The sequence below is a fragment of the Salmo salar genome, chromosome ssa05 (genome assembly GCF_905237065.1).
Source record: "Salmo salar chromosome ssa05, Ssal_v3.1, whole genome shotgun sequence".
NCBI lineage: Eukaryota > Metazoa > Chordata > Actinopteri > Salmoniformes > Salmonidae > Salmo > Salmo salar.
Genome location: NC_059446.1, coordinates 5,098,433 through 5,124,581, shown reverse-complemented (window position 1 = coordinate 5,124,581; position 26,149 = coordinate 5,098,433). Strand labels below are relative to the sequence as shown.

At 42.7% G+C, this 26,149-nt stretch overlaps 1 protein-coding gene and 1 non-coding gene across 3 annotated transcripts in view; one reads left to right on the top strand and one right to left on the bottom strand.

The window, feature by feature from the left end:
* Positions 1–18,172, bottom strand: part of ctnna1 (catenin (cadherin-associated protein), alpha 1) — a 247,642-nt gene extending 229,470 nt beyond the window's left edge. For both annotated transcript variants that reach the window (XM_045717824.1, XM_045717825.1), the window contains exons 1-3: positions 17,854–18,172; positions 13,983–14,100; positions 10,409–10,604 (exon numbers count right to left, since the gene is read on the bottom strand). In XM_045717824.1, coding sequence (XP_045573780.1) covers positions 10,409–10,604; positions 13,983–14,087 — 301 coding nt within the window. In that variant the 5' untranslated portion in view covers positions 14,088–14,100; positions 17,854–18,172. The remainder of the gene's footprint in view (positions 1–10,408; positions 10,605–13,982; positions 14,101–17,853) is intronic.
* Positions 17,087–17,162, top strand: trnat-ugu (transfer RNA threonine (anticodon UGU)). Its single transcript has one exon. It is a non-coding gene; the product is annotated as a tRNA-Thr (tRNA).
* Positions 18,173–26,149: the final 7,977 nt, after the last annotated feature.

The window sequence follows — 26,149 nt, the reverse complement described above, 5'->3', positions numbered from 1 at the left end:
TTACTCAACATTGACAGGAGCACTACAAAATAAAATTACCAAAATTACAACCCAAAAAATATTTAAAAATGTAATCTCTGTATATCAACAATATATTGTCCAGTTGACTAATTGGAGTCAGCCATTGTCTCTCCATCTTTACTCCTGTAGTCCCCCCCCGTCCCCCCGTCCCTGTCCCCCCTATTGGAGGCCGTTTGGAGGAGATACATCCTTTATTATAGTCTGGTCCCTCTGTCTCTCCACCGTACCACAATGGGTGTAACCCGCCAGACAAGGCCAGCTCACTAAATCAAATAACTACAATGTGTCTCACACAATAAGCCACAGACAGCAGCGAGAGGAGACCAACTGAGAACCGAGGGGTGAAAGAGAGGTCAGTCCGTCTTAGGCATCGCAGTGCTAGAGGCATCACTACAGATCCAGGTTCGATCCCAGGCTGTGTCACAGCCGGCCGCGACACCCATGATGCAGCGCTAAATTTGCCCAGCATCGTCCGGGTTTGGTTTGGCCGGCTGGGATGTCCTTGTCCCATCACGCTCTAGCGACTCATTGTGGTCAGTCGAGAGCAGTGCACGCTGACTCGGTCGCCAGGTGTAATGGCGTTTCCTCCCGACACATTGGTGCGGCTGGCTTCTGGGTTAAGTGGACATTGTGTCAAGAAGCAGTGCGTCTTGGTTGGGTTTCGAAGGACGCACGGCTCTCGACCGTCGCCTCTCCCGAGTTCGTACAGGAGTTGCAGCGATGGGACAAGACAAACTACCAATTGGATACCATGAAATTGGGGAGAAAAAAGGGGTTTAAAATAACTGAGAAAGAACAAAAGCAAGGGAATGAGAGAGCTGGCAATTATGATTCCAGCTGTGATGTGAAGCCGTCAGTCGGAAGATATGAAAGAAGAGGAGAGACAGGCAGGCCGGGTGTGACTGTTGTAAGACGAGAGCTGAGACGTTGTGAATGACTGAAGAACATTCATGCAAACAAGATGGAATCCACCACACTAAAAACCTTCTAAAGCCAAAACCCACAACTGGGGGAGAAAAAAAAGTAGTTAACACTCGTGCAAAAACATACTTGAAACGCAAGCCTTAAAACATGCATGGCATAGCCCACCCCCTGCCTCCTCCCCCCCCCCATCCCATCCTACCTCCAACCCAAAATGGGTTATCTGCCTCCTCCTCCCCATTTAAAACAGCTGGTAAGCCACAGCTGGGTATAAAATTCCCTTCTTTATGCATGGCATGCATGGGGAAGAGAGAGGGGAAGAGAAGAGAGGGGTAGGGAGGGGAGGACGAAGGCCCAGTCAATGGCAGCATTATCAGTCTGTCCACGCTCAGCAGAACAGTGTGACATAGTCCTAACTGACAGGCCAGCACTACCACCAGCAGGGCTGCTGTATTCCTGTCCAATGACTGTGTGCATTTCAAATGGCACCCTATTCCCTATATAGAGCACTACTTTTGACCAGAGCCCGGTCAAAAGTAGCATACTATAAAACATTTTTTTTTTTTTTAAAGGGAATAGGGTACCATTTGGGACGCAGCTAGAAGAGCAGAGGCAGGCTGAGGCTGACATTCCCAGGCACTGACAAGACTGCTGGCACGACTTGTCTACCAAGCAGACACCTCTTAGAGCACAACGGTTCGCCCATCACCCCCTGAACTATACCAGTAACACACACAGAGCGAGTGAGTGCCGGAGTTTGTTTGTCACAGACATTAGCTGTAGAACTCACAGTGAGAACGATATCCCTGACTAAGTGTACCAGTAACCTCGGGCTGTAACCAACTAAAAATATATCTATATATCTATCAAACAGGAGTAGTCTGGTTTTTTCAACCAATGGATTGGTCAAAATGTTTTAAAAAGGGTATTTTTCCATATATAGACACACCCTGTGATTTTATTTAAACTATAATGCACTGAGCTTGTCTGGTGCTTTAACCTCTCTTGGGTAGGGGGCAGTATTTTGACATCTGGATGAAAAGCGTGCCCGTAGTAAACTGCCTGCTACTCAGGCCCAGAAGGTAGGATATGCATATTATTAGTAGATTTGGATAGTTTCTAAAACAGTTTGAATGATGTCTGTATAGCAAAACTCATATGGCAGGCTAAAACCTGACAAAAAAATCCAACCAGGAAGTGTGGAAATCTGAGATTTGTAGTTTTTCAAGTGATTCCCTATCCAATATACAGTGTCTGTGGGGTCATTTTGCACTTCCTAAGGCTTCCACTAGATGTCAACGTCTTTAGAATGTTGTTTCATGCTTCTACTGTGAATGGGGAGAGAATAAGAGCTCTTGGAAATCAGATGACTGAGAAAATGACATGAGCTCAATCGCGTACGCACGCTCCCGTGAGAGTTAGGTGTGTTCCTTTTCATTTCTGAAGACAAAGGAATCGTCTGGTTGGAATTTTACGTCAGATGTATCATAAAAACATCCTAAATATTGATTCTATACATCGTTTGACATGTTTCTACAAACTGTAACATAACTTTTTTTAATTACGCTAGCGTCCCACATACCCCAGAGAGGTTAAGCGCACAGGTTTGAAATAATTGAGACAGAACTGAAGAGGGCGCCAGAACGCATGTTCTTTCAATACCATTCATCTCTCCATCTGTCTGCAACTAACTTCAACCATTTTGTCAACCGTCTACTGGGTCTGGCCTGAAGCTCATGCTGGTAAACTGGTTAACATAAACTATCCTGTGAACTCCAGACAGACCACGTAAACCAGGTATGTTATGTTCCAGCAGCAGCAGAGACTAAGCTGTAGGTTTTATTTTTAACCAGGTAGGCCAGTTGAGAACAAGTCATTTACAACTGCGACCTGGCCAAGATAGAAGCAAAGCAGTGTGACAAACAGAGTTACACATGGAATAAACGTACAGTCAATAACGCAAAAGAACATAGTGTGCAAAATTTAGTAAGATTAGTGAGGCAAGGCAATAAATAAGCCATAGTCGCAAAATAATTACAATTTAGTAATTAAACACTGGAGTGATAGATGTGCAGAAGATGAACGTGCAAGTAGAGATACTGGGGTGCACAGGAGCAAAATAAAAATAACAATATGGGGATGAGGTAGTTGGGTGGGCTATTTACAGATGGGCTGTGTAGCTAGTTCCAGCAGCAGACAAAGACTAGCTATAGCAGGCAAGTAGTGGGAGGAGTCAGGATTGGAAGAGAGCAACTAAGGAACTAGCTATAGTCCGCAGGGTTGAGCAGAGGGACTTGCTATAGACATAACGTGGGGGAGTGGGAGTAGTAGTGGGAATCAGGACTGGAAGAGAAGCGCTTTAGAGCTGTCGTCACAAGACAAACTCTGATTTCATTTGGGTGACATGACAAACTGTCGTCGTCGTGACATGACATGACAAACTGTCGTCGTCGTGACATGACATGACATTAGAAACTGTCGTCGTCGTGACCGGCATGACATGACATTAGAAACTGTCGTCGTCGTGACCGGCATGACATGACATTTGAAACTGTCATCATCGTGACCGGCGTAACATTACATTTGAAACAGAATTTGCGTCAGTAAGATCCCGAGGCACGTGGAGAATACAGCCAACAACTACAATCCTCTTCTCCTTTCCTCCCTCACATGCAGGAGTTCTGCTATGCTCTCCCTTGTCATTTCATTGGCAACAGTCAGTCTGAGCGAACTAGAAAATTGAAGCATCCCGGATAGCGGAACAAAGCGGAAAAGAGATGCTACAAGCTGTGCACTAACAGCTGTGACAATCCCTGTTTAGCCCTGCAGTAAGCCCACGACATACCTAGGATCAGCATCCAAACCCTGCCCAACTCACTAATGATTCATCTTGAATGCTGTGCCATGCAAAACCACTGTGGCACCACAAAGATGTGCAAATGTATGGAGCTGCCATCCTGCATATATACAGTGCATTCAGACCACTTGACTTTTTATTCCACATTGTTACGTTACAGCCTTGTCCTAAAATGTATTAAATACTATTTATCAATCTACACACAATAGCTCAGAATGACGAAGTGAAATCACCCTTTTTTTGTTTTTGAAATGTTTGCAAATGTATATTACAAATAAAAACCAGAAATAACTTATTTACATAAGTATTTCAGACCCTTTGCTATGAGACTCGAAATTGAGCTCAGGTGCATCCTGTTTCCATTGATCATCCTTGAAATGTTTCTACAACTTGGAGTCCACCTGTGGTAAATTCAATTGATTGGATATTACCTTTACTTATTAACATTTATTGGACATGTCTATATAAGGTCACACAGTTGACAGTGCACATCAGAGCAAAAACAAAGTCATGAGGTCGAAGGAATAGTCCGTAGAGCTCCGAGACAGGATTGTGTCGAGGCACAGATCTGGGGAAGGGTACCATAACATTTCTGCAGCAATAAAGGTCCAAGAACAGTGGCCTCCATCATTCTTAAAATGGAAGAAGTTTGGAATCACCAAGACTCATCCCCGAGCTGGCTGCCCGGCCAAACTGAGCAATCTGGGGCGAAGGGCCTTGGTCAGGGAGGTGACCAGGAACTCGATGGTCACTGACCAGTTCTCTGTGAAGATGGGAGAACCTTCCATAAGGACAACCATCTCTGCAGCACTCCGCCAATCAGATCGTTAAAGTAGAGTGGCCAGACTGAAGCCACTCCTCAGTAAAAGGAACATGACAGCCCGCTTGGAGTTTGCCAAAAGGCACCTAAAAGACTCAGACCATGAGAAACAAGATTCTCTGGTCTGATGAAACCAAGATTGAAATCTTTGGCCTGAATGCCAACCGTCATATCTGGAGGAAACCTGGCACCATCCCTACTGTGAAGCATGTCGGTGGCAGAATCATGCTGTGGGGATGTTTATCAGTGGCAGGGACTGGGAGACTAGTCAGGAATGAGGCAAAGATGAACAGAGCAAAGTACAGAGAGATCCTTGATGAAAAACTGCTCCAGAGAACTCAGGACCTCAGAATAGGGCGAAGGTTCACCTTCCAACAGAACGACATTAAGCACACAGCCAAGACAACGCACGAGTGGCTCTGAATGTCCTTGAGTGGCCCAGCCAGAGTCTGGACTTGAACCTGATCGAACATCTCTGGAGAGACCTGAAAATAGCTGTGCAGTGACCCTCCCCATCCAACCTGACAGAGCTTGAGAGGATCTGCAGAGAAGAATGGGAGAAACTCCCCAAATACAGGTGTGTCAAGTTTGTAACGTCATACCCAAGAAGACTCGAGGCTGTAATCACTGCCGAAGATGGTTCAACAACGGACTGAGTAAAGGGTCTGAATACTTATGTAAATGTGATATTTTAGAATAAGGACATTAACGTAACAAAATGTGGAAAAAGTCAAGGGGTCTGAATTTCCGACTGGGTTCAGAAGGGGAGTGAAAAGCTACATGTGAATGGAGGGGGGGGAGTGTGAACAGCAGCTACGATATAAAAACCAATGTGTATGTCACTTATTACGGATTTAAACGGGTGAAAACTCTGTATCCGTAGCCACTTCAAATCATGTGCTTGTTTGTGTTCCCCGTCTTCTCCAATCATGTAACTATCTCAGTAGGAAGCCTCCAGATACAGTGCATTCGGAAATTCAGACCCCTTGACTTTTTCCATTCTGTTACATCCTTATTCTAAAATATTACGTTTACATAAGTACCGCTTGCCGTCAGGGTTGGAAATTCACTTTTTGGTCCACCAGCCACTGTTACAGGTAGATTTCAACAACAAAAATTAGAATATTCTACTGGACACTCATTTTTTTTTTTTAGTAAGACAAAATATTGTTTGTGCTATAATTACAAGAAAGAAAATAAAATAAAAATAACAGATGAGCATGCCATCTGTATTACTAGTAAGTAGTAAATCAGGTATCAAGCACAATTAGGTGAGACTTCTCACCTGCCCCTTTAAGGGATGGGCTGTTACAGTAGCAGCAAACTCAAACTAAACATTGAAAAACAACCTAGCGTGTTAACAAAAAAACTATATAAACTGTCCAGGAAACACTGGGATAAATAAAGCCACACCGTAGCAGCCTTTATCAATTCCACATCTCCTACACGCAGCATTTGGAGAAAAAAAAAGTTTTATTAAAAATTTAAAAACTCTCAAAAGCTCTGTTTCACCACCTGCCAACGTGGCTGGTGAAATTTACATTCTTACCCGCCAATGACAACATCTGTCCACATTTGGCCGGTCTTAGTTTCCAACCCTGCTTGCAGTGTGTTAGCAGACAGAACCGTCTATGAAAGTGGTCAATAACCTTTTCTGGGTGAAGATCAGAGGCAAAATGCAAACCGAGATCTACTGCTGAGAAACTTGATCTTTTAAAAAAAAAAATCAAATGTGAATATGATCACACTGGTAATAGATCGTTTGTTGTATTACTTGAAGGCACAACTTAGTGAGCTTTATTTTACTGGACTGATGGCCTGCATCTGATGGTCAGTCTGAGGGAGGGAGGGAGGGAGGGAGGGAGGGAGGGAGGGAGGGAGGGAGGGAGGGAGGGAGGGAGGGAGGGAGGGAGGGAGGGAGGGAGGGAGGGAGGGAGGGAGGGAGGGAGGGAGGGAGGGAGGGAGGGAGGGAGGGAGGGAGGAGCGGTGAGGCTTCATCTCTACCTCCCATCGGCTGAGAAAAGGGGGCAGTCTTCCAGCTGATGGAAAAACTGACGTACCACTGCGTTATTTCTGCCTCATGGCACCAATTCATGTTGTCACAATGGCCAGAGACAGTGAAATATTCCTCTAAGTTTATGGTAACACTTTGCTATAGTCATTCTAAGCAGCGCTGGTTGTAGCATGAGTGTGACAGGGACAAAAAGAAAAAAAGTCAACCACAAAACCAGTGTTAAAAGTGCAGAATAAATTAAACATGAACTCAGAAAAACTGCAGCTCGACACTGAATTCATTGAGTCTAGTTTTGAAATCTCACAGGATCAACTTTGCTATGCATTCCAGGATTGTTAATATAGTCTACAGGCTCCAGAAAACTGGTTTAGTTCTACCTTCAGACACATGAAACAGTTCAACATGAGAACATACACACTGCTTTAGTGGTGCTAGTGCAGCTGAATCAATTCCACCTACTGCCAAAAGGGGGAAAAAAATAAATTTGAAACACAAGAAGTTGTCTTTGTTTTGTTTACAGAAATGTCTGGTGATCAACTTGGAACGCCTTGAAGATCAGTTGGTAACCACTGGTCTATGACGACTCGGGTTGCTGGAGTTGTCAAATACATTGCAGTTGCACAAGGACGCAGTCCCTACACTTGAGAAAAACAAGCGTTGTGTGTAATGTAGGTACATTTTTAGAGTTGCTGGCTTGCTGTCGTATGGTAGTTCCAGAGAACTACTATAAGGGCCTAAAACGTGCTTATTGGTCCATCAGCCAGTGTGGGCACAGATTTAAAACAGGCAAGTCAGTTAAAGAACAAATTATTTTTTACGACGGCCTACCCCGGGCCAAACCAGGACGACGCTGGGCCAAATTGTGCGCCGCCCTATGGGATTCCCAATCAAGGCCGGATGTGATACAGCCTGGAATCGAACCAGGGTCTGTAGTGACGCATCTTGCACTGAGATGGTGTCTTAGACCGCTGCACCACTCAGGAGCCAATCTACCAGTCAAAACATACGTTTATGTTGCTAAAACTACACCAAAAAACAAAAAAAAAAAATCTTTCCTAAAACAAAACATGATTTACTAGTAATTAGTAATGTTGCTTCATTTCATTTTTTGTGACCCGAGTCTTTTGACCAAAATATCACAGATAAGACATTTTTCAACTGCCCCTTTAAGGGCGGGAGGTTCCCGTGGTAACACGACGAGTAGCTTGATGAACAATCTAGCTTGTGAACAAAAACAAATGTAAACAGCCAAGAAACACAAAGGACAGTCTCACTTCAGTAGACTTTTGTTTCAAGTAAATTAAACCAAATTATGCCGGTGCGCAGCGCTTCTAAAAATGAATATTTCACCTCAGCTTTTCACGTGCGCACAGCCCCTAGCCAGGCAGTGTTGAAGCACCAGGTGGGATAGGCTATAGGATTCCTACTTCTTTGACTTTGTGCAATTAAATTGACCAGCTATGAAACAAAACCAAAAAAAATTAAAAACAGCAGAAATACTTTGAAAACAGCTACTGCAGCATTTATGTTAATATAAAATGTGATCATACTAGACTTTTTAATCCACAAATGTGAGTGAAACGCTCGTACAGTGGAGCCCACCAACGTGGCTGGTGAAATAGACACCTTACCCACCAATGCCAAAATCGACCCCCTTTTCGCTGCCTCCTGCACAGTTTAACCAATGTTTGCAATGATGATGGGGGGAAATATACATTCAATCACTAATTAGACAGTGTGTCTGTCTCTTACATTCCATCTCTGGGCAGACAAACGTTCTCGTCAGTCGAGATCGTATCCAGAACGGTGGAGGAAAAAGTCTGACAATGGACAAGTTTGTTTAGCGTCGCCCGGTTCCATAGTTTTGACATACAGCGCTTTGCAAAAGTATTCATCCCCGTTGGTGTTTTTCCTATTTTGTTTCATTACAACCTGTAATTTAAATAGATTTTCTATTTGGATTTCATGTAATGGACACAAAAAAATAGTCCAAATTGGTGAAGTGAAATGAAAAAAAAAAACTGGTTTCAAAAACAATAAAATGGGAAAGTGGTGCTTTCACCCCCTATAAAAGATCTGGTGCAACCAATTACCTTCAGAAGTTACATAATTAGTCCACACACACACATTCTTGAGGGAAACCTGTTTGTCTTCCAGAGATTTGAGACTGGGACAGAGGTTCACCTTCCAGCAGGACAAGACCAGCATACTGCTAAGGAACACTCGAATGTGGTTTAAAGGGAAACATTTAAATGTCTTGGAATAGCCGAGTCAAAGCCCAGACCTCAATCCAATTGAGAATCTGTGGTATGATTTAAAGATTTCTGTACACCAGCAGAACCCATCCAACTCGAAGGAGCCGAAGTAGTTTTGCCTTGAAGAATGGGGGGGGGGGAAATCCCAGTGGCTAGATGTGCCAAGTTTATAGAGACGTACTCCAAGAGACTTACAGCTGTAATTGCTGCAAAAGGTGGCTCTACAAAGTATTGACTTTGGGGGGGGTGAATAGTTATGCACATGTGCAGAAAATCCATATTTTCAGCCTGGGCAAATTGGGATACAGATACTCTGTATGTAAATAGGAAGAAAAGGGGGATGAGAGAGAAGATAGTGGATGAGATCCCTCTCCTCCCTACAAAACACTGTCTCATTCAATAGGCATCAATATCAACAGGTTTTTAAAACATTCATGGCAAAACAAGTCATTGAGAAATGAGGAGCTGAGCATCTTGACAGGGTTAAATCTCTCCATTAACCCGACTCCTCTCCTCCCTCCACCAGGAAGGACAGAGAGGACAGAGGAAAATCAGAGGAAAATCACACTGCAGCTACTAGGAGTAATGAGATTTAACAACAGAGTTAAAAGATTGGGGTGATGATGCATAAGACTGCAAGCCTGTACGCAGCCATCTAGACTGAGCTAAAAACAGGATTTCTTCTGCCTTTGAAATCCTTAGGCGGCCTTTAAAACAATACTCAGCTCCAGAAGGTAGAATAGCAGATTTTATTTTGGTAATCTGCAACATTTTCTCTCAGCTGCATGGCAAAATGTGTAGAATTGCAGGAAATTAGCTTTGAAACTGAAAATAATGTACCTTGGCGCCATGGAAAAATGTGTAGAATTGCAGGAAATTGAAGCATTTTTAAACCAATCTCCGCACACATGGGGGGCCTCAAATTCTTGACATTTCAGCCGTAACGACTCAATCCCTGCCACGCCCACCCACTTAAGGCCCTTTTCGATCCAGAGAAAACTTGGCGCGCGCACACACACTTTCCCCTCAATACGGGCAAGAGAGATTGAAGAGATTGAAAGAGAGCAGAGCAGAGTAGAATGGAAGATACGACAGAACAGAGAGCAGCAGTTCAATCCCTGGAAGCAGTTAGAATAAACTCAGAGGGTCGAATCATAGAGCAGCAACTGAATAAATATGTTCTCTTGAACTCAAGAGGCAGAAATACAAGGCCAAATGACATATTTGGTCATTTCAGAGATTCTGCATTTCCTCTTGAACTAGATAAAGTGTGCGTGTGGTGGGTGGGGGGGGGTCTAGTGCAGCTTGACAGACAGAACTGACTGTAAGGAACTTCAGAAAATGGCACAAAAACAAACATCCACTGGTTTGTGGTGGACCTACGCTTCTCATGAAAGGGATTTGTCTAAGTCAAGTCTATATATGAACTATAGCTGGCTTGTCGACATCCATGTGGATAACATACAGGCCTACTCATCCATAAAGAAAGGGTTTCAAGGCCAGTTGTAGCTAAACCGTACCTTGCTTGCGGACATCCTCCACGGCAGCAGTGAGCTCGTCCTTGAGAAACTGGCTCTCCTTGGCGATCTTCTCTCCTTTATCCAGGAAGTTCAAGGTAGCCGTCTCCACCGAGGCAGCCAATACATGGGCCTTCTTAGAGCGACCCTTCTTCTTATTGGACGGACCCTTGTTGCTGGAGTTCACCAGGGTCGTGACCTTTAGGAGCAGGACGAGAGAGAGAGGGGGGGGGAGAGGTCAAATGCCTCGAGGGTGAGATTCACGTCGTCACTGACTGACTGACTCCGCAGCAAAAGATGTAAAACTTCCAGCCATATCTTGCCTCGTCTTTTGATTCCATACTAAAAACAGTAGAAGTAGCTAGTGCCATTCAAGCCGTTAGGGCTAGATACCGATGAACTAATCAAATCGAATGCATGACCACCTGTTCTAAAATAAATAAAAACGCTTCCAGCAGGCCTATAGCATTGACATCATCATTTAACAAATTGTACATTCAGAAAATACTCAGAAACCTTCATTTACTCCACATTTTGTTACAAAATGGATTCAATAGTTTTCTCATGAATCTACACACAATATCCCATAACGACAAAGCAAAACCTGTCTCTTATAAATGTATTGAACAAAAACAGAAATATCACACATACATAAAGTATTCATACTCTTTACGTTGTTGAAGCACCTTTGGCAGCGATTACAGCCTCAAGTCTTCTTGGGTATGACGCTACAAGCTTGGCACATCTGTATTTGGGGAGTTTCTCCCATTCTTCTCTGTAGATCATCTCAAGCTCTGTCAGGTTGGATGGGGAGCGTCGCTGCTCAGCTATTTTCAGGTCTCTCCGGAGATGTACGATCGGGTTCAAGTCCGGGCTCTAGCTGGGCCACTCAAGGACATTCAGAGCCACTCGTGCGTTGTCTTGGCTGTGTGCTTAGAGTCGTTGCCCTGTTGGAAAGTGAACCGTCGCCCCAGTCTGAGGTCCTGAACACTCTGGAGCAGTTTATCAAGGAACTCTAATTTACTCCGTTTATCGTTCCCTCAAACCTGACTAGTCTCCCAGTCCCTGCCGCTGAAAAAACATCCCCACAGCATGACGCTGCCACCACCATGCTTCACCGTAGGGATGGTATTGGCCAGCTGACGAGCGGTGCCTGGTTTCCTCCAAGCAGGCTGTCATGTGCCTTTTACTGAGGAGTGGCTTCAGTCTGGCCACTCTACTTTAACTCTACCATAAAGGCCTGATTGGTGGAGCGCAGCAGAGATGGTTGTCCTTCTGGAAGATTCTCCCATCTCCACAGAGGAACTCTGGAGCTCTTTCAGAGTGACCATCAGGTTCTTGGTCACCTCCCTGACCAAGGTCCTTCTCCCTCGATTGCTCAGTTTAGCCAGGCGGCCAGCTCTAGGAAGAGTCTTGGTGGTTCCAAACTTCTTCCATTTAAGAAAGATGGAGCCCAATATGTTCTTGGGGACCTTCAATGCTGCAGACATTTTTTGGTACTCTTCACCTTATCTGTGCCAACACAATCCTGTCTGAGCTCTACGGACTATTCCTTCGACCTCACGGCTTGGTTTTTGCTCTGACATGCATTGTCAGCTGTGGGACCTTATATAGACAGGTGAGTGCCTTCCTAACTCATGTCCAATGAATTGAATTTACCACAGGTGGACTCCAATCAAGTTGTAGAAACATCAAGGATGATCAATGGAAACAGGATGCACCTGAGCAAAAATTCAAGTCTCATGGCAAATGGTGTGAATAATTACAGTAACAGTTGAGACATTCATACTCATTCAAGGTTACCTTTATTTTTACTATTTTCTACATTGTAGAATAATAGTGAAGACATCAAAACTATGAAATAACAACCTAGTCAGTTGTACAACAAAGTATTCAACTGAAATGTGTCTCCCGCATTTAACCAAACCCCTCAATCAGAGAGGTGTTGGGGGGGATGCCTTAATTGACATCCATGTCATCGACGCCTGAGGAACAGTGAACTGCCTTACTCAGGTGCAAACTGCAAATTTGTACCTTGTCAGCTCATGATTCGAACCAGCAACCTTTCGGCTACTGGCCCAACGCTCTAACCACTAGGCTACCTGCCGAATCATGTAGTAACCAACGAAAGTATTAAACAAAACATATTTTAGACTTTGTAGCCACCCTTTGCCTCGATGACAGCTTTGCATAGTCTTGGCATTCTCTCAACCAGCTTCATGAGCAAGTCACCTGGAATGCATTTCAATTAACAGCTGTGCCTTCACTTAATTTGTGGAATTTCTTTCCTTAAAGTGTTTGAGCCAATCAGTTGTATTGTGACAAGGTAGGGGTGGTATACAGAAGATAGCCATATTTGATAAAAGACCAAGTCCATATTATGGCAAGAACAGCTCAAATAAATAAATAAGAAAAGAGAAACGGACAGCAGTCCATTATTAAGGCATTTAGGTCAGTCAATGCGGAAAATTTCAAGAATTTTGAACGTCACAGGAAAGGAAGACCCAGAGTTACCTCTGCTGCAGAGGATAAAGTCATTAGAGTTACCAGCCTCCGATTGCAGCCCAAATAAATGCTTTACAGAGTTCAAGTAATAGACATGTCAACATCAAGTGTTCAGAGGAGACTGGGTGAAATCAGGCCTTCATGGTCAAATCGCTGCAAAGAAACCACTACTAAAGGGCACCAATAAGAAGAAGGGAATTGCTTGGGCCAAGAAACACGAGCAATGGACATTAGACCGGTGGAACTCAAGCCTTTGGTATGATGAGTCCAAATGTGAAATTTGGGGGACGCTTTGCTGGTGATACTGTCAGTGATTAACTTAGAATTCAAGTCACACTTAACCAGCATAGCTACCACAGCATTGTGCAGCGATACGACACCGCATCTGGTTTGAGCTTAGTGGGACTATCATTTGTTTTTCAACAGGATAATGACTCAACACACCTCCAGGCTGTGTAAGGGCGATTTGATCAAGGAGAGTGATCGAGTGCTGCATCAGATGTCCTGGCCTCCACAATCCCCCGACCTCAACCCAATTGAGATGGTGTGGGATGATTTGGACCGCAGAGTGAAGGAAAAGCAGCCAACAAGTGCTCAGCATATGTGGGAACTCCTTCAAGAGTGTTGGAAATGCATTCCTCATGAAGCTGGTTGAGAGAATGCAAAGCTGTCATCAAGGCAACGGGTGGCTACTTTGAAGAATCTCAAATAGAAAACATATTATGATTGGTTTAACACTTTTTTGGTTACTACATGAGTCCATGTGTAACTTTATAGTTTTGACGTCGTCGCTATTTTTCTACAATGTAGAAAATAGTAACAATTAAGAAGTAGGTGTCCAAACTTCACTGCTATTGTACATAAGGTATATGTTTTTTTTTTAATTTATTATAAATGTGCAGAAATTTTGAAAAACCTGTTTTCACTTTGTCATTGTGGGGTAATGTGTGTAGATTGATGAGGGAAAATGTTTTTAATCCATTTTAGAATAAGGCTGTAACAAAAGTGTGGGGAAAAAGCCAAGGGATCACTTTGCATCCGTGATGGATTGTTAAAATGTATGTATTCCAACCTGTGTGACCAAGGGCTCCAGCAGCCTCTCCACAGCCAGAGTACGGATCTCCAGACTCTTTGGGTCCCATTTGAAGTTTATGTTGGCCGTGTTTATGGCTGTCATGTTCACTCCGTATCTGAGAAAGAGAGGAGAGGAGAGAGGGATGGTGAGATTATAACAAAATGGATGTCTGAGGCTTGGCTGGGTCATTCATCAGCCACACACCACGACAACAACAACAGTACACTTTCACCCTGAAGGTAGACTACATTTCAACTGGCCTCTGACCCGTGTGCAGCATAGAACAGTATTGGGCCATCTAACCTAGATTAAGGGCTACCTACCGAAACACAATTACCATAACGCCTTAAACGGCATGGAATTAAAAGAAAAGCTGTGAAACCCATTGAAAAATGTGTTTATTGAACCAATTCATGCTACACTGATTTGGGAGACCCTGCTGCAGCCCTGGCAACAAAAAGGGAAGGAAAAAAAAGTCACGACACCCCTATTCCCTATGTAATACACTGCTTTGACCAGGGCACACAGAGCGACGGGGAAAAGTAGTGTGTGTGCATGGGGAAAAGGGTGCCATTTGGGAAGAACCCATGGTGTTGTGACAATTGGAACAGACGCCATTTTAAATATGGATGCTCCCTCTTCAGAGGAGACAGGTCTCCATCATTGTTAGACAGCCATAAGTGGAGCAGAGTAACATATTGGCCTTTATTGGATTTTCCTTTTCATGCAGCGACAGGCCTTGTATTGATTAGCCTTAACACACTGTGGCAGGCAGGGATAATCAGGATGCCCCGAGGGCTGAGCAGAGCAGGGCTGGACCCAGGACCCTGTCTGCCTGCCTGGTCTAAACTGAGGGGGGCTGTCTCTCAATACACTGAGGGGTGGCATATGGCCAATGTACCACAGCTAGGACTGTTCTTACACACGACCCAACGAGGAGTGGCTGGATACAGCCCTTAAGCCGTGGTATATTGGGCATATACCACAAATCCCTGAGGTTCCTTACTGATATAAACTGGTTACCAACGTAATTAGAGCAGTAAAAATGTAACATTTTGTCATACCCGTGGTATACGGTGTGATATACCACGGCTGTCGGCCAATCAGCATTCAGGGCTCGACCCACCCAGTTTATAATTGTGAATATAATCATTTAAGAAAACCAAATGGTCCAACGCTCATTTCTCTATCATGAGCCGTCCAACAGTTATTGGAGGTATTACCCTTGTAGGATGGCTATAGTCAGAGTGACTATATCAATGGAGGCCGGGGGGGGGAGCAGTAAAATTTGGAAAATTTAGTAAGCTAGGCTGGATTCTGTGCAAGAATTAAGGCTACTGGTTAACTGACAGGCTCACTCTCCTGTTTAACTTAACCCCTTTCTTCTCCAATCCACAGGACATAAAACACTAGGCAAGATGGACAGGCGTCACGTTTTCAGTTCAGAAATCTACATTTTCAAAATGCAGATCCAAAAAAAATTTTTTTTAATTATTTTTAACCATTTCGCCTGCGTTTTATATTGAAAGTCAGTTATGTTTTGTTCAATAGTGTGATCAGGTATGTGCAACTATAGTTTTCATTAGTGCAACACATTCAGTAGAAAATGGCTTCATTTTCATCAGATGACAACAGAAGTAATACGCTGTCTGGCTAGCAGCCACACAAGTAAATGAGCATATAACGAAAAAGGTATTTTTTGGGGGGGCAAAAAATGATGCATTGCCATTAGGCTACATTTCTAATGTTTATCATAGAAGATGTAGCCAAGAACATTTCCTAATGTTTTGCTTTAAGTTAATCTTGCATTTTACCAGAGAAAAATAGGCTACACTGAGAAAAGCATCGGAGAAAGGTTTGCTACACTGTCAGACTGCTGTCTGCTGATAGAATGCCATTTGTGAACCCTCATCCATGAATTCACATACGAATGGAGAAGTGCACACTGAAGCACAAAATTAGTCTGATGCCGAGCAGAAATAACAAGTATATTAGATCCGCATTTACAAAACTAAGGAAGCTATTTCTACTGTGTTTTATCTCTTTGTCTGGGTGAAAAATGAACGACCCCTGATGGATTGCCATTGAGACAATAGATATCTATCAGCATTATCATATTTGAGTATACGCTTTCAATACCAATTCCAGAATCCTGTTCTTTTTCCATAGATATCTTTACAAAAAAAAGAGCATCTCTGACATGTCAACAGAGCACCAAGCCTTTGACTTTCAAAGCCTTTTATATTGAATTCAGCTCGTGTTATGGTAATTTATCTTTTTTGCGACCGGTGTAAACAACTTTGCCGCCCACCACAAAAATGTAAAATCCTCAATTTGTTATGAGAAACCTGCACCACTATGTGAACAGAGCTGGGGGATTATTATTGGATGCATTAGGCTACAAATGTGTTGGGATATATAAATGTTAATGATATGGTAGAGAAAGGCCCTAATAAATGATTTAGCACATGAAAAAAAAATCATATTTGTCTAGGTAAAATGTATTTTATAGCATAAGGAAGTGACATTTCATCACCAAAGCATGTATTCACCCACTCAGAGTGGATGGACACCCTATATATAAAGACTATGGTGCTATTTGGGATGTGGGCTGAAACTTATTGGAGAGGATAGGGTGGGGAGGGGTGGAGAGGGTAGGCTGGGGAGGGTAGACTGGTCAGTTCAACTGGTTTACAGGGTGGGGTAGGGGGGCATTTGTATGACAATGGCAGAATTTAGGCCAATGCCAGTCAAGGAAAAGAAAAAAAAATCTAAAACTAGCTAGCTAGGACTACATAAATGGATAGTGATAAACGGTAGGGTTATGAGAATTAGTTTCTGGTGGACCTATTTATAGAAATTATTGGATAAACTGTCAGATTGAGAGAACATATATTGGGGTTGCTGTGAGACACAGTATCTAGTCGAGGACACGACAGCAGTAAAGTGATTGAGCGTTAGCTATTACTCAATTTTTAAAAAATACATGGGTAACTACATGTTTTCTTCATTTTTCGGCAGATCAGGTTAGGAGCATCATACACGCTCTGATTACAATGGAAGTGCGTGTTGGGAGGGCGGTGGCCCAATTCTTCCCTCTGGGTCCCGTGTGGCTCAGTTGGTAGAGCATGGTGTTTGTAACGCCAGGGTTGTGGGTTCGATTCCCACGGGGGACCAGTACGGGAACAAACAAAAAAATGAAATGTATGCATTCACTACAGTAAGTCGCTCTGGATAAGAGCCTCTGCTAAATGATTAAAATGTTAATGATTTAAATGGCTGCGTTCACCCCGTTTTAAGTTGCAACTGGGACGTTGGGAATGTCAGGAAGTTCACTCGAGCTGGCTAGTTAACTAACTAAAAAGTATTCACTTAAACTAGCTTACCAAATAATGTTATCTCCTGTCGATTAAAATGTCTAGTTTGGCTTTACAATCGGAGCTGGTTTTGCGATATGATGAACAGTTGTAGTTGGCGGCGAGTTCGTTGCCTTTGGCTAAATTAGCTACCTAGCTAACATTAGCTGACAAGTGGCCACATCGAAATCCCACGCAACTTCAAAAAAAAGTTACTGCTATGCTAGTTGAAATAGGCAACAAATAGGTCATTTACTGACAAACTTTAAATGATTTAACTAGTTATCTACTACAGTATTTTCAACATCACTGTTTGCTATTTAACTAGCCAGGTATAACTAACGTTAACTATTCGCTAGCTAATGTTTGCTAGCGAGACCCGTACAATTTAGTGTCGTATTACGTTGAAACAATTCAAAAAAATACATGACAAATAGTACATGTAAAACAAATAAGACAAACAGCTACATTTTCAACAACAACAAAAAACTTAAATCACAGTGAAAACTTACCGAAAGACAATCCACTTGAAAACTTTTCCAGCTCAATAAAACAACAGAAAAAAACGCCTCAAAATGGTGGAATGCAATCGGGAATTCGTCCAAGGGATTAAAAGTTTCTTCTTTCCCAACCAACGTCAATCCCTCTAGAGTTATAACTTCGATACTTTTTTTTCTTCTTTAAATGGATGTTTGTTAAACTATTGAAAAGTCACAATATACGAGTGGAGATAAAATGTTGGAATACAAAAAAAAAATGTATTCTCAGTTCTTCGATAAACGTTTAGGTCCGAACGGTTCTCTGTTCCCGGTAGGGTGGATCAACAATAGGCTGGGGGGGGGAGGGGTCACGGTGCTATTTCCTGGAGTCACGGAAGGGCAGACGAGGCTTCTGACAGGACTAATACATTATCAGGTGTTTTAAGGTGTGGCGCTGAAATAACAACGTTTTGACCTTATATGGACCTAATGACGAATTTCTAATGAAACCTAATGGAAGTCATTTCTTATATATATTTCTAGTTAATCAGTTTACCTGGAGTAGCTATGCAATTTCCTGGGGGGAATGATTGTAAAATTATTTAATATAACTTGTTGTAATTCATAATGTTTTTATAGCCTATTTAGCCAAACCAGTAGCCTATGAAACATTTGTTAGGCTTATTAGTAGGCTATTAATACATGAATACAACCAGTTCAATGAAATAGGCCAGAAGTTCATAAACTTTTTCAGCTCGAGTCCCAAATGAGTAATTGAAAATCCTTCGTGACCCAAATCTTCCTCCAACAACCCAAACTCAAATCTAGGATCAGTATTGCCTTTTAGATCATAATGAATGGACATGGAGGACCTGATCCTAGATCAGCACACCTACTTTGGGACACTTAAAGGGACACTCTGGGATTTTTATTTACATTAAAAAAAAAAACTATTGGTTCCACTTTGCGTCTTTATGAACAATTCACAACCCCCTGACCAATTAAATGTATTCGAAATAGCTTGTCATCAAAACTCGTAGGTGGTTCTCAAAGTTGTCAGTCAAACCCTGTATCTCCACCACAGCTGTTGAAGTGAAACTCACGTCTTCACTCCTGAGGATTTGTTTGTTAGTGGGTTCTTAGCCAGATGCAATCAGAGGTAAATTGCACTTTAATATTATGTATTTCTGGAGTAAGATAACCATTTCTCAGACATAATTCTGCTGTTGACATCGTGTTTTGAGGGTTTCAGCTGGTTAGCTTTGGCTAACCCAGAATCTGACAGACAACGTTTAATCTCCTGTTTTTAGCACCCCATCACTCCCTCATCACTTTTTCCTTAATCGTCACTTCTGGTTGTCACTTCCTGTTCAACGCGGAATGAGGGAGAGCTCGGTTTGTTGTTTTGAAAAAGTTTGGTTACTAGTTAGCTACCTTTTGAGTTTGGATCCCACGATGCAGTTGGCATTGCTGGGACCACTAGTATCTGTCCAGTGATCCTGCCGACCAAGGCTGGGTCTGAGGAACATTTTGCAGTTCACCCAGGGTCAGATCGATGAGTTTAAACAGGAGAATGGCAAGATGACAACAATCTGTAAGTCATTGAGAGAGGACATCAGTTCTGTGGGTGAATCCATGATAACAATGACAGAGAAATCAGATCATCTCGAGGGACAATCAAGGCAGAACAACATGGTTGTGGACGGAATCTCAACATGAGACCTTGACAGAGTCTGAGGATAAAGTGAGGGAAATGATCTCTGAGAAATTGAAGATGGACAACAGGAAGAATGAGGTGGAGCGCGCCCACAGGACTGGAAAACCCACCACCGGCCCAGGTGACAGGCCCAGCCCGATAGTGGTCAAGTTCCTGAGGTTCAAGGACAAGGTAGCTGTTCTGGAAAGAGCCATGAACTTGAGCGGAACATATATCTTCCTCAACGAGGACTATCCTGAAGCTGGGCGGCAGAAGAGGAAAGAACTTATCCCAGCCGTGAAAGCTTCCAGAGCGCATAGGGATATTGCTTACATCCACTATGACAGGCTTGTAGTCCACCCTCCCTCCCAAAAGCCTGGAAGAGATGAGAGAGCTAAGATTATGGGTTCATAGCTTCAACCCTGCAGCACACACACACACACACACACACACACACACACACACACACACACCCAATTGATTAATGGACTGCTGAATGTATATTGTTTTCTCTTGCTTTGTCTGCTCTTTTCACTATTATCTCTGATAAGCTACCCAGGAAAGGGCTGACAATAGCCCATATTAATATATGTAGCCTTAGAAATAAGGTTCATGAAATCAATAACTTGCTAACATCAGATAACATTCATATATTAGCCATTTCTGAGACTGACTTAGATAATTCCATTGATGATACATCAGTAGCAATACAAGGATATAACATCTATAGAAGAGACAGGAATGCTTATGGGGGAGGTGTTGCTGTATGTATTCAGAACCATATCCCTGTAATGCTTAGAGAAGATTTTATGTCAAATCAAATCAAATTTTATTAGTCACATGCGCTGAATACAACAGGTGTAGTAGACCTTACAGTGAAATGCTGAATACAACAGGTGTAGTAGACCTTACAGTGAAATGCTGAATACAACAGGTGTAGTAGACCTTACAGTGAAATGCTGAATACAACAGGTGTTGTTGACCTTACAGTGAAATGCTGAATACAACAGGTGTTGTAGACCTTACAGTGAAATGCTGAATACAACAGGTGTTGTAGACCTTACAGTGAAATGCTGAATACAACAGGTGTAGTAGACCTCACAGTGAAATGCTGAATACAACAGGTGTAGACCTCACAGTGAAATGCTGAATACAACAGGTGTAGTAGACCTCACAGTGAAATGCTGAATACAACAGGTGTAGACCTCACAGTGAAATGCTGAATACAACAGGTGTAGTAGACCTTACAGTGAAATGCTGAATACAACAGGTGTAGTAGACCTTACAGTGAAATGCTGAATACAACAGGTGTAGTAGACCTTACAGTGAAATGCTGAATACAACAGGTGTAGTAGACCTCACAGTGAAATGCTGAATACAACAGGTGTAGTAGACCTTACAGTGAAATGCTGAATACAACAGGTGTAGTAGACCTCACAGTGAAATGCTTACTTACAAGCCCTTAACCAACAATGCAGTTTCAAAAAATCTAATTTAATTTGTCAACTATTATTGAAGTGTTGTGGTCGCAGATAAACCTGGCACATCTAAAGCCTTTTCTTTTGGGGTGTTGCTATAGGCCACCAAGTGCTAACAGTCAGTATGTGTGAAATGCTTGATAGCGTATCTGATGTAAACATATACGGTATGTCTACTTTCTTGGGGGACCTGAAAATTGACCGGTTTTCATCAAGCTGTCCACTCAAGAGGAAGCTTCTCACTGAATCCAGTGCCTGTAATCTGGTTCAGGTTATTAATCAACCCTACCAGGGTGTTTACAAACACTACAGGACCAGGGTCATCCACATGTATTGATCACATTTCTACTAATACTGTAGAACTTTGTTCTAAAGCTGTATCTGTACCCTGGATGCAGTGATCACAATATAGTGGCTTTATCCAGGAAAGCCAAAGTTCCAACAGCTGGGCCTAAAATAGTGTATAAGAGATAATGCAAAATATTTTGTTGCGACTCTTATGTGGATGATGTTAAAAATATAAAATAAAATGTTATTAGTTACATGCGCCAAATACAACAGCTGTAAACCTTAAAGTGAAATGCTTATTTACAAGCTCCTAACCAACAATGCAGTTTAAAAAAAATACGGATAAGAATAAGAGATAAAAGTAACAAGTAATTAAAGAGCAGCAGTAAAATAACAATAGCGAGGCTATATACAGGGGTTACCGGTACAGAGTCAATGTGGAGGCTATATACAGGGGTTACCGGTACAGAGTCAATGTGGAGGCTATATACAGGGGGTACCGGTACAGAGTCAATGTGGAGGCTATATACAGGGGTTACCGGTACAGAGTCAACGTGGAGGCTATATACAGGGGTTACCGGTACAGAGTCAATGTGGAGGCTATATACAGGGGGTACCGGTACAGAGTCAATGTGGAGGCTATATACAGGGTGTACCGGTACAGAGTCAATGTGGAGGCTATATACAGGGGGTACCGGTACAGAGTCAATGTGGAGGCTATATACAGGGGGGTACCTGTACAGAGTCAATGTGGAGGCTATATACAGGGGGTACCGGTACAGAGTCAATGTGGAGGCTATATACAGGGGTACCGGTACAGAGTCAATGTGGAGGCTATATACAGGGGGGTACCTGTACAGAGTCAATGTGGAGGCTATATACAGGGGGTACCGGTACAGAGTCAATGTGGAGGCTATATACAGGGGGTACCGGTACAGAGTCAATGTGGAGGCTATATACAGGGGGTACCGGTACAGAGTCAATGTGGAGGCTATATACAGGGGGGTACCGGTACAGAGTCAATGTGGAGGCTATATACAGGGGGGTACCTGTACAGAGTCAATGTGGAGGCTATATACAGGGGGTACCGGTACAGAGTCAATGTGGAGGCTATATACAGGGGGGTACCTGTACAGAGTCAATGTGGAGACTATATACAGGGGGGGTACCGGTACAGAGTCAATGTGGAGGCTATATACAGGGGGGTACCTGTACAGAGTCAATGTGGAGACTATATACAGGGGGGGTACCGGTACAGAGTCAATGTGGAGGCTATATACAGGGGGATACCTGTACAGAGTCAATGTGCGGGGGCACAGGTTAGTTGAGGTGATATCTACATGAAGGTAGAGTTATTAAAGTGACTATTGTCACGTCCTGACCAGTAAAAGGGGTCATTTGTCATTGTAGTACGGTCAGGGCGTGGCAGGGCGTGGCAGGGCGTGGCAGGGCGTGGCAGGGGGTGTTGTTTCTGTGTGTTTTGGGGTTGGTTTATTTAGAGGGGATTTGTTCTAGTTTTCATTTTCTATGTTCGTTTTTCTATGTGTGGCCAAGTATGGTTTCCAATCAGAAGCAGGTGTCTTTCGTTGTCTCTGATTGGAAGCCATACTTAGGCAGCCTGTTTTTTTCCTTTGGGTTTGTGGGTAGTTGTTTTCTGTTTAGCCGTTTCTTTATGTTTGTTTGAGTGTTCTCTCTAATAAAGAAAGAAGATGAGCACTCAACACGCTGCGCTTTGGTCTAATCCTTCCGACAGAGATGACAGACTATGCATTTCTTGGTCTGATGTAATTAATGAGGAGCATCTTGACGCTGCACTTGATGAATTTATGAAATTGCTTCTTCAAGTTATTGATAAACAAGCACCTGTTAAGAAACTGACTGTTAGAACTGTTAAGGCTCCATGGATTGATGAGGAATTGAAAAACTGTATGGCTGAAGGATTGGCTAATAAGTCTAGCTGCACATCTGACTGGCTGACTTACTGCAAATTGAGAAATGATGTGACTAAACTCAACAAAAAGAAGAAGAAATGATGTTATGATGCCAAGATCAGTGATATAAAGAATGATGGAAAAGTACTTTAAATGAAATTATGGGCAGAAAGACACATTCAACTCCATCTTTCATCAGATCAGATGGCTTATTCATCACAAAACCATTTGATGTTGCCAATTATTTTAATGATTAATTCATTGTCAGTGTGGGTAAACGTAGGCAGGAAATGCCAACAATGACCAGTGAGCCATCATACTCATGTATAAAAAAAAAAATAATAATAATGAAAGAAAAGCAGTGCAAGTTTGAATTTTGTAAAGTTTGTGAGGGAGATGTGGATTTTTTTGTTTGTTATTGATCAATAATGACAAACCTCCTGGCATTGACAACTTTAGATGGAAAGCTACTGAGGATGGTAGCTGACTCTATAGCCACTCCTATCTGTCATATCTTTAATCTGAGCCTAGAGGGAAGTCTTTGTCCTCAGGCCTGGAGGGAAGCCAAAGTCATTCCGCTACCCAAAAGTGTTCAAGTGGCCTTTACTGGTCCTAACAGAAGACCTCTCAGCTTGCTGCCAGCTCTTAGCAAACTGTTGGGAAAAATTGTCTTTGACCAAATACAATGCTATTTCTCTGTAAAACAAAATAACAGACTTTCAAGCATGCTTATAGAGAAGGGCACTCAACATGTACTGCACTGACACAAATGAGTGATGATTGGTTGAAAGAAATTGATAATAAGTAGATTGTGGGAGCTGTACTGTTAGATTTCAGTGGAGCGTTTTGATATTATTGACCATAACCTGTTGTTGAGAAAACATATGTGTTATGGCTTTTCAACCTCTGCCATATCGTGGATTCAGAGCCGTCTATATCATAATACTCAGAGAATTATATTTCTTTAATGGAAACTTCTCTAATGACCTGCCACTGGTATTAAACAAAGCATGTGTGTCCATGTATTTCAACCATATACGCATCAGCAACCACAGCTAATGAAGTCACTGAAACACTTAACAAAGAGTTGCAGTCTGTTTTGGAATGGCTTGGCCAGTAATACAACGGTCCTGAATATCTCCTGAATATCTCTAAAATGAACAGCATTTGATAAGTTCTAGATCTCAGCTGAATCTGGTAATGAATGGTGTGGCTGTTGAACAAGTTGAGGAGACTAAATTACTTGGTGTTACCTTAGATTGTAAACTGTCATGGTCAAAACATACAGATTCAATGGTTGTAAAGATGGGGAGAGATGCTCTGCTTTTTTGACACCACACTCCACAATGCAAGTCCTGCAGGCTCTAGTTTTATCTTATCTTGATTATTGTCCAGTCATGTGGTCAATTGCTGCAAGGAAAGACCTAGTTAAGCTGCAGCTGGCCCAGAACAGAGCAGCACGTCTTGCTCTTCATTGTAATCAGAGGGCTGATATAAATACTATGCGTGCCAGTCTCTCTTGGCTGAGAGTTGAGGAGAGACTGACTGCATCACTTCTTCTTATTATAAGAAACATTAATGTGTTGGAAATAACAAACTGTTTGCATAGTCAACTTACACACAGCACTGACACACACACTTACCCCACCAGACATGCCACCAGGGGTCTTTTCACAGTCCCCAGGTCCAGAACAAATTCAAGGAAACGTACAGTATTATATAGAGCCATGAATGCATGGAACTCCCTTCCATCTCATATAGCGCATGTGAACAGAGAACCTGGTTTAGAAAAACAAATAAAGCTACACCTCACAGCACAACGCCCCATGTGACCTACTGGTTGTGTGTATGTAGTGACATGTGACCTACTGGTTGTGTGTATGTAGTGACATGTGACCTACTGGTTGTGTGTATGTAGTGACATGTGACCTACTGGTTGTGTGTATGTAGTGACATGTGACCTACTGGTTGTGTGTATGTAGTGACATGTGACCTACTGGTTGTGTGTATGTAGTGACATGTGACCTACTGGTTGTGTGTATGTAGTGACATGTGACCTACTGGTTGTGTGTATGTAGTGACATGTGACCTACTGGTTGTGTGTATGTAGTGACATGTGACCTACTGGTTGTGTGTATGTAGTGACATGTGACCTACTGGTTGTGTGTATGTAGTGACATGTGACCTACTGGTTGTGTGTATGTAGTGACATGTGACCTACTGGTTGTGTGTATGTAGTGACATGTGACCTACTGGTTGTGTGTATGTAGTGACATGTGACCTACTGGTTGTGTGTATGTAGTGACATGTGACCTACTGGTTGTGTGTATGTAGTGACATGTGACCTACTGGTTGTGTGTATGTAGTGACATGTGACCTACTGGTTGTGTGTATGTAGTGACATGTGACCTACTGGTTGTGTGTATGTAGTGACATGTGACCTACTGGTTGTGTGTATGTAGTGACATGTGACCTACTGGTTGTGTGTATGTAGTGACATGTGACCTACTGGTTGTGTGTATGTAGTGACATGTGACCTACTGGTTGTGTGTATGTAGTGACATGTGACCTACTGGTTGTGTGTATGTAGTGACATGTGACCTACCGGTTGTGTGTATGTAGTGACATGTGACCTACCGGTTGTGTGTATGTAGTGACATGTGACCTACCGGTTGTGTGTATGTAGTGACATGTGACCTACCGGTTGTGTGTATGTAGTGACATGTGACCTACCGGTTGTGTGTATGTAGTGACATGTGACCTACCGGTTGTGTGTATGTAGTGACATGTGACCTACCGGTTGTGTGTATGTACTGACATGTGACCTACTGGTTGTGTGTATGTAGTGACATGTATGTGTAACTGATAGATATACACACACACACACACTACACATTAATGTTTTTAAATGTATGTAAATTGCATTTTTCGTTGCA